The 13,703-nt window shown below is 41.6% G+C and overlaps 1 protein-coding gene across 1 annotated transcript in view; it reads left to right on the forward strand.

Moving 5' to 3' along the window:
• REPS2 (RALBP1 associated Eps domain containing 2) overlaps window positions 1–13,703 on the forward strand; it is a 127,874-nt gene that overhangs the window by 61,289 nt on the left and 52,882 nt on the right. Inside the window, exons 7-12 of the mRNA XM_015417585.1 lie at window positions 2,057–2,120; window positions 2,901–3,043; window positions 3,748–3,839; window positions 5,501–5,572; window positions 7,500–7,569; window positions 9,491–9,565. Coding sequence (XP_015273071.1) covers window positions 2,057–2,120; window positions 2,901–3,043; window positions 3,748–3,839; window positions 5,501–5,572; window positions 7,500–7,569; window positions 9,491–9,565 — 516 coding nt within the window. The remainder of the gene's footprint in view (window positions 1–2,056; window positions 2,121–2,900; window positions 3,044–3,747; window positions 3,840–5,500; window positions 5,573–7,499; window positions 7,570–9,490; window positions 9,566–13,703) is intronic.

Below are 13,703 nucleotides of genomic sequence, written 5' to 3' on the forward strand. Positions count from 1 at the left end.
ATGAAGCTATGACATTTTAACCTCAAGTCAGTCTGACCTGGCCTTTTGCATTTTTATTGTTACACTGCACTACATACTGGAATTTAAATATTACAATCTAAAACAATAGTTGATAAAAAATAGTTCAGAGGATTTTGCGGCTGCTTTAGGAAGAGAATGTGGTTCAGACTTTTTGGGCACGCAGATGCGCATGCTGCTGTACTATTAATTTTAAGGATTATGCATCTGATTTGCTCCATTCCAAGAAATTGTCTTTAGGCATGTTATTTCATGTTTTCAATTCTCTGAGCAACAGAGGATTCTAAATACAAGAAAGGAAAAATAACTTATGGAATTATGCTTCTTGGCTAGGTCAGAAGTTAAATTTAGGAGGATATTACAAATTTAAAACATTCAGCCTAAGTTGCACACTCACAGTTTAGAGTTCCTTTCACTATTGCCAAGAGAATGTTTTTTTTTAATTTAAGCATTTTTAAACTTTAATAATATATCCCCCCAAGGAAAAAAATGCTGTATTTACATATCAGAAAGGGGGAGAAAAAGGGGGAGTCTTGCTTATATCTGCCAAGAGAATGTTTAGAAAATTAAATCATTGGTGAGAGATGTTGTTAGTACATGATAGCCAAATTTTTGGATGTAATTATTATCGTGTTGAAAAGGAGAAACCAAGCTAGAAATTGGACTAGATTCTGTTGACAAAATACAGGAGGTGTCTTTATGGCTGAGGGCCGTGTGGGACTCGGCGCTGACTTAAGGAGATACAGGGCAGGTAAAAGCAGTTACCTGTACAAGGTTCTGTGGATTCCATTGTCTCCTTTGAAGGAGTCCTTACCACGTGCTGGGGCCTCCGTATGCCAGCATTTCTTTGCTTACAGAGATACCCAGGCTGTCTTGAAAGCCTGGATCATTGCAGACCTATCACTTAACTCCAGCTAATACTATGAGCTTTCCCAGGTTCTCATTTTCTTCACTTGTAAGTCCCTGTTTCTTGGTGGGTGGCAGTTCTGTTCCTCACCTGTTTCGCTCGCTCTAGTGGTCAATTCAATGTCATACGAGTTTACATCCAGCATATCTCCCCACAGATCTAAACTACGGGGGTTTTATGCCAGACATAAGATAGCGTGATATCAAATCAACCACTAGAGGGAACAAATTATGTGCAGAACAGAATCCCCCCCCCCCTGAAGAAACATGGATTTACAAGTGAGGGAAATGAGAATGCGGAAAAGCCCTATGTGTTGTTGCCTTAACTCTGATTAAGATCCCAGACATACCTTAAAGCTCTGCCAAACTAAGCCCACCCCCCAGATGGCCTATATGAGGACTCACCTAAAGAGGAGGAGAAACTGCCTTAACCAAGGTTTGCTTGGGGTAGATGTAAACTTAACAAAATGTGTTTGGCAAAGCATCGCCAAATCACATCACAATTTGTAGTCAATTTTTAATGCTGATTTGGTGGTCAGATACAATGTTTAACCATGCTTAAGGAAAACATCCATGCATGGTGAAGCCTTAAGTCTGCATGGAAGCCTGCAACTCTCTGTCAGTTGCTTAGATATTTGCGAGTCTGTGGTGCTTTCTTCCAAGGCAATCCTTTCTATAAATACATGGAAGCCATTAAACTGACTTGACTCTAACCTATCAAAAGTCACATGGATACTCTCTTCGTGTAGGAAAGATTGGTAATAACTAATATTGCCAGCTTTGGGTTGGGGAATACCTGGAGATTTTGGGGATTGACACTGAGGAGGGCGGGGGAGGGATTTCAGTGGGATATAATGCCACAGAGTCCACCTTCCAAAGCAGCCATTTTCATAAGGTAAACCGATATCTGTTGCCTGGAGATGGGTTGTAATCCCAGGAGATCTCCAGCCACCACCTGGAGGTTGGTAACCCTAGTAACAGTCAGATAATTTCATACTTAATCTGTCTACTGTGGCAAGAACTGCACAATTTCCAGGGCTCAAGCATGTTTTTAAAAATAGCGTTACTTCAAATTAATGCAAATTGCAATCAATAATCTATTATTTCACTGATGAGCCTTTATTCTTGACAGGTTCGGTGGCTAAGAACTTCTTCACAAAATCTAAGCTGCCCATCCCTGAACTTTCACACATATGGTAATTTCTGTTTTATCATTCATAATAATGTTATTGGGTCTTTTAAAAAACTGCTGTGGTGCTGAAAAGAAATCACAGCAATTGCTCTCATCAAAATCACTTTGAGGTCCGAGCGCAGCAGGAGGTATGTTGATTTTCCTTTCATGTTATTTTTATAGAACTACTGTCCCTTCTCAGAAGGACTAGAGAGATTTGAACAGTAATATAAACTTGGAGGGTTTCCGAAGATCATCTTAAAGAATGTAATTAGCACAACAGGCTGCTAGATAGTTTTTGCAAAGAGAGTTCAGATAAACACAGATTTTGAATAGTTAAGGACTTCATAAGCTTCAGTTCTGGCTATCCTCATCAGATGAAAGCTAATTACAGCCTAACTTTTCAAATAAGTACAGATGCATAATTCATCAACCCTTACTAATGAGACCTGACCCTGATTTTAATTAGTCGGTTTAGCTAACGTTGCAGATGGCCTGATACGGCGTAACTTTTTCATGGATATCACTAAACTTCTAAATTTGCAAGGTGAGGCAGCTGGTTACTAGATGTATAAATAAACAGAACTTGTATGACCATACCATAAAAATGTATGGAAATGAAATTGCATTAAGTTCATGATGTAGATTTTAAATGTCCTGTTTAAATATCTGTTAAAATGACAAAATCGATGCTGGGAAAACTCATCTGTCCCACAAAATGCACATAATATGCACGCAAGGAGAAGGTGGTTTTGTTTCAGTTATGCTCTGAAATGAAAGTCAGTAATGACTGTCTTGTTTACAGGGAACTTAGTGATGTAGACTGTGACGGAGCATTGACATTACTGGAATTCTGTGCTGCCTTTCACCTTGTGGTTGCTCGGAAAAATGGTTATCTTTTGCCGGACACTTTGCCAGACACTCTGATGCCTGATTATCTTCAAGCAGGTGATACTTCAGTCCTTTTTTTTTTGGAGAAATTTAGACTCAGTTGATTAAAATTTATTAACAAGAAATTTTAGCGGCAATGCTGAGAAAAGAGCTCTGAAATCCCTGTTTTTTAATTGTGTTTAAATTACAGGCATGGTAGAAACAGCAGGGGAAAAAACCAAACACAAAATGTTTGGTAGCCTTGACAAATGTACTGATGATGTGTTTGTCCTGAAAACTTACTGAAAGTATTAGCTAGGGATCTGTGGTAGAACTGGATGCTGAAGGATTTAGCAGTATGTATTTGTAATAAGCCCAGCAGTGTTCCTGACTTACTCCATGTTATATGAGCACAATTTCCAGGTGCACAGCAGAACACTGATCACAGGGAAGTGACTGTACATTGAATCTGTGGAGCTAAATGCAGCTTTAATGAGGAAAGGTTTCAGTCAAATGGGAAGGTGGAGTTCTCCACGATAACCTTCACTGTTGGAACAAAATGTCATTTCTGTAGAAAATATGACTGAAGGAAGGAAAAGTGATGTCAAACATGTAGGGGAATGTGTTATAAAATATCTAAAACAGAATTAAAGGGGAAAAGTATCACAGCTAGGCCTGCTTTATAGATGACCACGTTTGAACTGGATAGTTTCATAGTAAAAGGCTGTATGGAAAATTGTGTTAACACAAAGACTTGCATGCATCTCCATCTTTTTTTGCAGCTTCCGTTAAGCCTAAATGTGACTGTGTGTTGAATTCATATTCAGAGTCATTGTCAGTAGGTCAACAAACAAGAGACTTCAGTAGGACTGAGGTAAAAACTTAATCTAGTAGGTGACAGGAATTTCTGAACGCTCTTAGTTGTTTTGCATACCATTTGTTCTTGCTGCTTAAGTGTCACTCATTGTATATCAGTATCAACTTTAAAAGTAGTAACGCCATTTGGCAAACAAAACATTAAGTTAACATACAAATCAGGCCAGTGCTTGGCATCTCTACTATGAATGGCAGCAGTTCTTCAGGATTTCTGGGAGAGAGAGGTTTCTTCCAAACAGCTACTTAACATGAACCCAAGATATCCTGCATACAAATATTGAAAACATTGTAGTGGACCCATTTTGGAGTCTTTGAATCCTGAGTAATACTAACGTAACGTAACTGTAAGCTACCAAACAGTTGCCTTCAACATGTTGCACTCCACCTCCTAGTTTGTTGTTCAGTGCATGGGTAAAAGTGGGCTGTCAGTGGTTATATAGCAACCCCTGGAATGCCTTCCAAATGGTGGAACACCAAATGATTTTGCTTGATATGTTATCTTCCTTGCTCCACTCCAAAAGCGGGGCTGTAGTTCTTTCAAACCCAGACAGTGAGGTCTTCCACCAGAGCCCACTACCAGTGACTGCCAGCAGCCACACACCAGCAGTCGCTGCTATACTGTGCAGATCCACAGCCTTGCTGCTCAGTGCACGCACACCATGAAGCAGGCATGGGAGGTTGCCAGCTGTATGTGCTGTGTGGTGCTGCTGTCTGAAGCTGCCCCCTCCTCCCCTCTCTACAGGAACCACCTGTGGCCAGCAGAGACTTGGAGCAGCAATAGAACTATGCAAAAGAAACAAAACAAAGCCATATAAGATGAAACACCAGTGTCATCTTGTTTATTTAAGGTGCTTTTATTCTGCAAGCAGACCCAAGGTGGCAGGTGGACATAGCAGGGTTTTTGGCACTTGGCCAGAACTTGGCTTAAGCAGCATCTTCCTACTTGTCCTCCTTAAGCAGAACTGCTGTGTGTTTGGGGGAGATTGGTTCATATAGTTAATCTCTTGACATGGAAGTATTCTGGGCTATTTGAGCCCAAGGGTATGCAGGAAACAGGAGAGGGAAATTGCTTTAGAGCTTCCCCTGGCAAGGGACGCACAAGTTAGGGTTTGCACGGGCAGAATTGCTGGGGCCCCATGAGCAGGACACACTTCATGGTTGAGAGTGGGGAAGCAGGAATGTTGGGGAGATGGCAGGCATGCGCAAAGCTGAGAGAGTGCTGTTTTAGGGCACCACTGAGTTCCTAATGGGGGGGAAATGGGTAAACGCAGGTTCAGGTTAGGTCTGGGACTAGCTGTATGTTAGCATACTTCCAAGAGTACGTATTGCCTACCCATCTATCATGCAGCAACTGGGTGAGGAGGGGATTCTTTTTAATTTTCTCTCCTTTTTCTGTTTGCCAAGAAGCAATTTTCATACTGTACTACAATAAATAAAAAAACTTCTGGCCTTGGAAGTCTTGTCTCAGTCATAAGTAGTGATAAATTCCACCTTAAAATTCATTAAGAGCTGCTTAATTTCTACTAAGTATTTGTACACCAAAGCTTGGAGTTGCCTTTAGTATTTGGAAATATAGGTGGAAGTTCTGATGTGCTTTTCTCACTAAAGAGACTGATTTGGAATTCTCTCTCTGTCTTTGTCTCTTCTAAAAATAATCAGTTGGAAACTGTCCGTGAGCATCCAAACAACTCGGAGTCATTGATTCTCTTTGAGACAACTTCTGTTGAGCCAGTTGGTGACCATTTATTTCTTAATATTCATATGTTCTATCGATTCATCTGCAGTTCTGAGTTGGGTCTTCTCTCCAGCCTACTTAGGTCCTCTTGATTTGCATCATCTTTTCCAGTTTTGGGGTTCTGGGTCTGATGTCACAGTATTGAACAAATGTTACAGTGATTCATATTTTAAAGCTATGAGGCCCCTGATTTTCAAAATCATTGGCAGCATTGATAGAACACAGGGATTTTTTGGCATGGACAGTTATTTTAAGAAATTAATATGTCCTGGCTATGATCTGGGCACAGATGAGTTAGTTCTGACCATGCACCAACATGATGAATGCGACTGACTGTGCGGGCTAAAAAGCAGATGCCCTTGAAATGTGGTTGTGGTGTGGTTATCTACAAAATTTATGTTCTGACTTTCTGCCCTCTAACAGATTAAAAACATACATAATAAAAACTAATCTTAAAAATCATTAAAACCAACCGAAAACACATCATTAAAACAATTAAAACCAAGCTAAAATACACATACAAAAACATTAACACAACAATTAAAGCACGGGGCAGGAAACGTATTCATCCACTGGTGGAAGATGGCACCAGAAGGGGGCAGGCAAGTCTCCCTGGGGAGGGAGTTCCAGAGTTTTGATGCCGTGATCCTGAAGCTCTCTCCTAGGTTGCCACGCCCCCTAATCTCAGAAGGTGGGGGCACTCGAAGCAGGGCCTTGGAAGGTGACCTTAGTGGTTGGGTAGGCTTGAAAGGGAGGAGGCTCTCTTTCAGGTATGCTGGTCTCAAAGCCATATAGGGCTATTAAGTTCCATACCAACATTTTGTATAGTGCAGAGAAACAGATTGGGAGCCAGTCTGGAGTGATGTTGTGCCTATAGTCTACTCCAGTCAACATCCTGGCTGCAGCATTTTGCACCAGTTGAAGTTTCAGAACAGCCCTATGTAGAGTAAATTGCAGTAATCTAATCTAAATGTAACCACAGTATAGTTTAAATGATGTGTAACAACTGAGAAGGTGTGAAGGAGGAGTGAGCAATTGATTCTCATTCAAATATATGTCACACAATCAGGACTGTGGGGGAATACGTTCCTTCTCCACCGAGCTTGGCATTCTGCCCACCAACCCGAAAGATGCAAAAGGCAACACCATGCATAAAATAAGCTGTGATTGATTTTAACTGAACTATAATCCACCTTTGACTGTGGAACATACGTAAACTAAGCAACTCAGTACGAGTAGCTATCCAGACACGCATGCTATTTTGAATGCAGTCAACTGCTCAGGCTTAGAGGTTTCAGAATGCTGTGCTGTTTCAAGGACAGTCAAATTGCCTATTACAAACTGCTGGGGGTGCAACCCCAAATGAAACCGTTTTAATAGTTCTTGATTTTTTAAAACATTTTTTTCAAATATCAAATAATCCCTGAGTTGCACGAATCATATGAGCAATGCAGTTGCCTACCCCATGCCTGAACGAATTTGAAAAAAGTTTTAAATCTATGATTATGTCAAAGGCTGACCTCTCTTTACTGTACCACTAGCATGCAAACAATTGCATAGAGCAGACGGTCTGTCAATGAAGATTGCCATAGAGACTGTATCTCTTTCCTGTGGTAGTTCCCCACCATTTTTGACAGTTTTTCCTAAATTCTAGACTGCAAGACCTCATATATAAAGAGATTTCTCAGCAAGTCTGTTTACTTTATTCATTCTTTGAGGTCAGGATGTTGTACTCCTAGTGTTGGATCCAGACTGATACCATTTTACTTTTCAGAATCCACTTTATTTGCTTGTATGCTTTGCAAGGGAGAGCTTAGGTCTCCATTTCTGTCAGCCTGTAAACGCAAAACGTCTTCACATACATCTGTTTGTTTTATTGGTTTCTATGTCTTCACAAACTACTGCTCTTCTCTTTGTGTGAAGGAGACGTCTCTTGAAGATGCACCTGATAAAATTGCCCTGACACAGGATGCAATTAATGATGACAAACAAGGTACAATACCAAGCTGTTGTCTCTTAATTAATTTGGTTTCAAGTCATAAGCGATATTTTATACAATTCCCTTTGGCTGAGAAAATCAATATTGTCTGAGTCAGTCATGCAGCAGTATCAGTTTGAGTAGGCAAAACAAATGAGGAGACTTCTCACTAGATGCAGACAGAAGAACAAAATTGATGGGTACCATAACTCTGTGTCTGGGTATATGTATAACTTTGGTCATTCAGATACAAGTTTTAACGGACCAGTGTTTGCAAGTGGGAATCACATTTCATTTCTTCTGTAGAGCAGAATTTCGGCCAATGTCAACACGCATTTGTATACTTGGAGTAGAACGGTATGGTATATTTCCAAACATCCCTTCATACTTGTCTGCCTGGTAACATGAATCCAGGAGTGTCTGTTGGGGAATCTTTATAGTGTATGATTGATAGGAGGGAGGTGTCCAGTGTTCCCTCTAAGCTGAGTTAGAGAGAGCTAGCTCACAGTTTTTTAGCCTCCAACTCACACATCTTTTTCTCAGCTCAGGAAGGATGGCTCCAGAGCAAACTAATTTATGCAGTAGCCAAATTGCTTGCTCAAAACTTTAATGCCAGTAGCTCACAAAGTAGAATTTTTGCTCACAAGACTTCACAGCATAGAGGGAACATTGGAGGGGTCAAGCCTTTCTGTAGCTGCAGATGCTCCTACCTGTCACTCATATCCCAATTGGGAGAAAAATAATTACTTAAAGGAAGGGGACCTGTGAGGAAATCCTGTTTTCTCCTCTCTATTTGTTCTGGCACTCTCTGCTTACTTCCTATTTACATACCTTTTCAGTTTGTTCTTCCCCTGGCTGACATTTTCCCTTTCATGCCTCTCTTCCTTCTTCTCATAGCCCCAGCAAACTCTTTCCCCCTCCCTCAATTTCATGGCTTCCTAAAATGCTGGATCTCATGAGACTGCATTGTGAGATTTAGACCACCATTTTGGAGTTGTAGGCAACTACATAATACATTGCAGAGGCCTCCTGCCTTGTGTTTACTGTTCCATGGGATTTGCTGGTATGTCAGTGACCATTTCCTGAGCACTGGGAGAAACCACATTCACCTGAGGGGCCCTTAGCCCATTGGCAAATTTTGTATAAAACATTGCAGCCAAGGCAGGTTGCTTTGATGGTGTTGTAGGGGGTTGCCTAGCAATATAATTATATTGCCTAGTCAATATAACTGCTAAAACATGTCTTATGCTACAGTTTTGATGCTCTTTTGTTCCTTATTTGTTTTATGGCTCAAGCAAAACCATGAAGGAGGCAGGATTAAGAGAAGCCACTACATGTTGTAAACTGTACTAAAGGAGATGTCACAGGGTTAAATATGCCTTAGGTACTAATCCCAGATATGTAGCTGTACCCCCCTGGGAGAGGGGGCTGAATTCCAAGTGTCAAATCTACCATTCATAGCTGTTTTACAACTACTCTTTAGCTTAGCAAGACTCCTTGATAAGCACCTTTAGAATAAATTATACAGCCATAGTGATTATTCCTAGAAGCTAACCTGATGGGCCCTTAGACCATTGGCAAAGTAGTTCTTTTCCAAGGTGCTGGCGCATGAATAGCTAAAGTTCTCACTGAAGACACGCTGTAGTCCAAAATCATGTTGATTATTTACACTTATGATTATTCAAGTATGACTCTTGACATCTTTAGCATCTATACATTCATGGTTCTTTTTGGTAACAACGGATTCATTACTAGGGCTTCAAATGGGCATTTCTGAAGAATTAATTTTCTGTATATTGTAATATATTTTGTGATCTTTTTAGAATGTATATTCTTTTTATAAGTACACTTATAACACAGTGCTTTGTAGGATCTCTGTACTTATTCATATCTATAATCAATACCAAATAACTTCTCATTTCTTGTTTTAATTAAGGTCTAAAAATTAGTGCATCAGCCCAGACAATGCCAAAGGAATGTAAAGTATCTCAGCACTTGTCTGTTAAAACAGGTATGGAAATACACCCCTTTGAAAACAAGCATGGTCGTGTTCTGATCATGTAAATATTCTAAGCCAATTTACCAAGGGCCCAAATCCCATTTAACTCATTGGTACTTCCAAATAAAACTGTGTTTAGTATCAGACTGCTGGTTATTGGAAATGTGAAAATCATGGTCATGATCTGAAATCTAGTTTATCTGAACTGTTTCTTACATGGGCCATTAACAAGTGCAGGTATATTTAAGCAAAGTAGAATTTTTTTTGTTTGTTTGATTTTATTTTTATCCCACCCTACCCCCAAGCAGGCTCAGGGTGGGTTACAACATACAAGATACTAGACAAAAAATAAAACAATTTAAAACCCTAAAGACAACTATTTCAAAAGTCCGACTGAATCACAAGATGGCAATTTCAAAAACTTGTGGTGTCCGAATCATTAGAAGTGTGAAAGGTCCAGGTTCTCAGACTGGTAGAACTGTCGCTGTTGGACACAGAGGGCTGCTTAAGCAGGAGGGGCCAGATTAGTTGGACGTCCACCACCTCAACCAAAGTGCTGGTGGAATTTTTTACAGGCTCTGCAGAATTGTAAGAGATCCCACAGGACCCTGAACTCCATTGGGAGCTCATTCCATCAGGCTGGGGCCAGGGCCAAGAATCCCCTGGCCCTGGTCGAGGTGAGGCAGATGTCTTTTGGGGTGGAGATTTCCAGGAGATGGTGGTCTGCAGAGCATAGAGTTCTTCGGGGCACATATGGGGAGAGGCGGTCCCATAGATATGTTGGTCCCTGGCCGCATAGGGCTTTAAAGGTTAAAACCAACATTTTGAAACGGATCTGGAATTTTATCAGCAGCCAGTGCAGCTGGCACAGCACCAGCCGAATGTGCGCCTGCAGAGACATCACATTCAGCAGGTACACTGCCGCATTTTCCACTAGCTGCAACTTCCGGATCAGGGTAGCACCACATAAAGTGAGTTACAATAGTCTAACCTGGAAGTGACCATTGTATGGATCGTTGTAGCCAAGTCACAGGAGGAAAGGTAGGGGACTAGTTACCAAACTTGGAACTGAAATAATAGGGGAGATAACGATAGTAGCAATACCCTGGGCATTATTTATATAGCCAAGACCAACACCTGTGTAGCTGCCAAGGAATCTGATATTACCCACTATCCCTGTCTAATGCATTGCTATTCTGTCCCTGCACATTTCACACTAGGAGCAAGGCCCGTTGCAGCAACAATACAACGAGCTCTAGAAAGATAGGGGGCCTCCCCCCGGGGCCTCTCCCCTGCCCCCCACTTTCTACCCGCTCCTCAGACCCTGGGGGTGGCATGGCAAGGGGACACCCCGGCAGCGGCTCCCTGCCCGGGCCGTCTCCAAGCACACAGAGAGCACTTAGTAGAATGGCAAATCCCATTCTGTTTCTATTTGCATTCAACAGATTGACATATTAGAATAAATAGAATTTTTAAAAAACACCTTGTCAACAGGTAAATTATGAGGTTGGTGATTACATGAACAAGTCTGAAGAATCTTTAGTTTGCCTGTTCCCCCCCCTCCTCTTCTATCACTTTCAGTAATCTAATGAAAGATTTGCAGCAAACCATAGTTTGTTGTTTGTTGTCCAAACCCTGGTTTGGAATGCTGATTATTGGGAAGACTGCCAACAATAATTTTTGGTTAAGATTTTTAAAAAATGTTTAATTTATTCAACATTTTATAAACAATACATATAATACATTCTACTAACTTTACACATTATCATTACAAGTCAACAAACACCAAATCTATAGGAACAAAGCAATACCAGACTGGAACTATGTTTCCTGCATAGGAGCAAGGGATGATAAATTTGACACTGTATGTGCTTTATATAGCTATCTCTTCAATATGACTCATCAGTGCAGTTGAAGAGAGAAACGCTGCTACTTTTGAACTGAAATATCCAGGGGTCATTTCGTAGAAAAAGAGCTAGGGGAACTCATTAGCATAACTCATTAGCATATGCCACACCCCCTGACATCAGGGGCCCGGCAGTGGACCTGCAAGGCCGGCGGGAGTGCAAGGAAGCCCCGCCAAGGCCCTCCCTGGCCCCAGGCAGGCAGGGTTGGGGAGAGGCGGGGAGGAAGCAACTTACCCTCCCTCTTCTCCTGCCTCCTCCTGGCTGAATGAGGGCCGGAAGCGGGGCGGCCGGAAGCAGGGGGCGGGGCTTCATCATGTGCCCCGCCCCCCACACCTCACCCGGGGGAACTGCGATCCCCCCCGAAATGACCTCTGGAAATATCATTAGAGATCCTTGTCATAACACGTTTCTTTTGATAGGAATGTAAGGAGAAAAGCAAGGGTGGCCTTATTTCTTGTTAGTATATGATGTTATGCGTACTTGCTAAGACTCAGCTGGACTTATTTTGAAGGAAGCCTGTTTAGCACTGGGCTGTTTACCTGACAATAAGCTTGGGTTTAGTATGAATTAACATTGTTCAAACTATGTATTTTTAGAAAAGCTCTTCTTCAATCCACCCTTCCCTTTGCAGAGAGTAAATTATAATCTAAACGCATGTACATGGAATTAAGCCTCACTGATATCAGTGGCACTTACTTCCAAGTAAGTATGGTTATAATCACAACCTTTGAGTGGCAGTCATATTACATTTCTCTTAATTATTACACCATTGGAAGAAACTTCCAGTTTACTCTGTACGGTTAAACTCTAATCACAGTCTCAACCACACAGTTTAAAAAGCTTTTGTAATTATTTTTCAGTAACGCTTCAAAGAATTGGGCATTACCCTACAGCATTTTATTGCTATATCTCAGGCCTAGTAAACCACAAGCGTATCAGGAGTCTGGATTTGACACAAGCTAGGCATCGCCAATGATTGCTATGTGGGTATCTTCCAGACTTACCTGCAGATGTGCTGGTGGGAAATGGCAAGGCAGTAAAAAGATGGAAAGGGAATGAAGAGACATCCAATGCATGTAGTGATGCCATCACCAGGCAGTGGGGTAGAACCAAAAGCAATGGCTGGATGTATGCCTTTGTAGCTCTGGTAATCAGTGCCACCCAGTGGTGAAACACAAACTAGATATGATACCATTGCTTGAGGCAATGGTGGTGTTGGGCCTGAAGGCCTCTTGGGAGGTGGGAAAGGATGGCACTATGACAAGAGTTAGGTGGTGAGGCTATCAGTTTAGCTCCCTGACAGTAAGAGAAAGAGAGGTGTTATAAAGGAGTGAGGAGAGAGAAGAGGAACTAGATACCATGGACATCTTTGAGGTCAGCAGGACCTCTTGGGCATGCTCAAGAACATGTTAGACACAGGAGTTTCCTACCCCAGTTGCTCACCTATACTTGCTCTGACTCTTGCGAGTATAACCACCTTTTGGTCTGCAGTTCTGTCACACACGCTCTCTGTCCTAGTGAGGAGCAGTTGCAAGTGTGTTGACTAGTTCCAAGCAGTTCTAACAGTTGCTGGGTGGCCTTTGGCCTGCAGACACCAAGAATCTCCTGCATAGTTGGTTTGGCAACTGTTGCAGGTACCTGCACCTCATAACAGCTTGCCTAAGCATTGCCATGCATCTCCAGTGGCACCGCTTCATTGGTACCCAGCTGCCCTGGTACTTCTGAGCTGGCTTCTGCTGAGAGCTGCAGCTAATCAGGGCCATGGAGTGTAGAGACAACTGATGAGCCACCAGATTCATCATGAGGACTATGGGCTGTACCACGTGTGTTGTTAGGCTGCATGGTTCTTTGTTACTGGAGTGTCAAGGAGAAGCCTTGGGAAAGTGACTATCATGTAGAAAGGAGTTTATTGGCAAAACCACTAGGAGAAGACATATTAAAGTAGGTTTTCAATAACCTTTCAACAATCTCTTTTAAAAGGAGGTTTCTGTCAAAACATTCTGTTCATTTTGCAAAGGAGAAGGCAGTTTATAAGAATGAGAATACCTTTATTAGACTAAAAAAGAATATGCACTATCATGACTGAGCTGCTAATTACTAGGCTTAGGAAGAAACTTCTACATGCAAAATACTCATGCATCGGTTCGGATTACTTGGTTGCTAGAGTTCATGTAGTTTTGTTATTGTCACATTCAGTGTTCTTCACACAGCTGATAAAGAATGGCACCTGTGAGCAGATATAT

Source organism: Gekko japonicus, unplaced genomic scaffold (assembly GCF_001447785.1).
Source record: "Gekko japonicus isolate JY-2015 unplaced genomic scaffold, Gekko_japonicus_V1.1 scaffold18, whole genome shotgun sequence".
NCBI lineage: Eukaryota > Metazoa > Chordata > Lepidosauria > Squamata > Gekkonidae > Gekko > Gekko japonicus.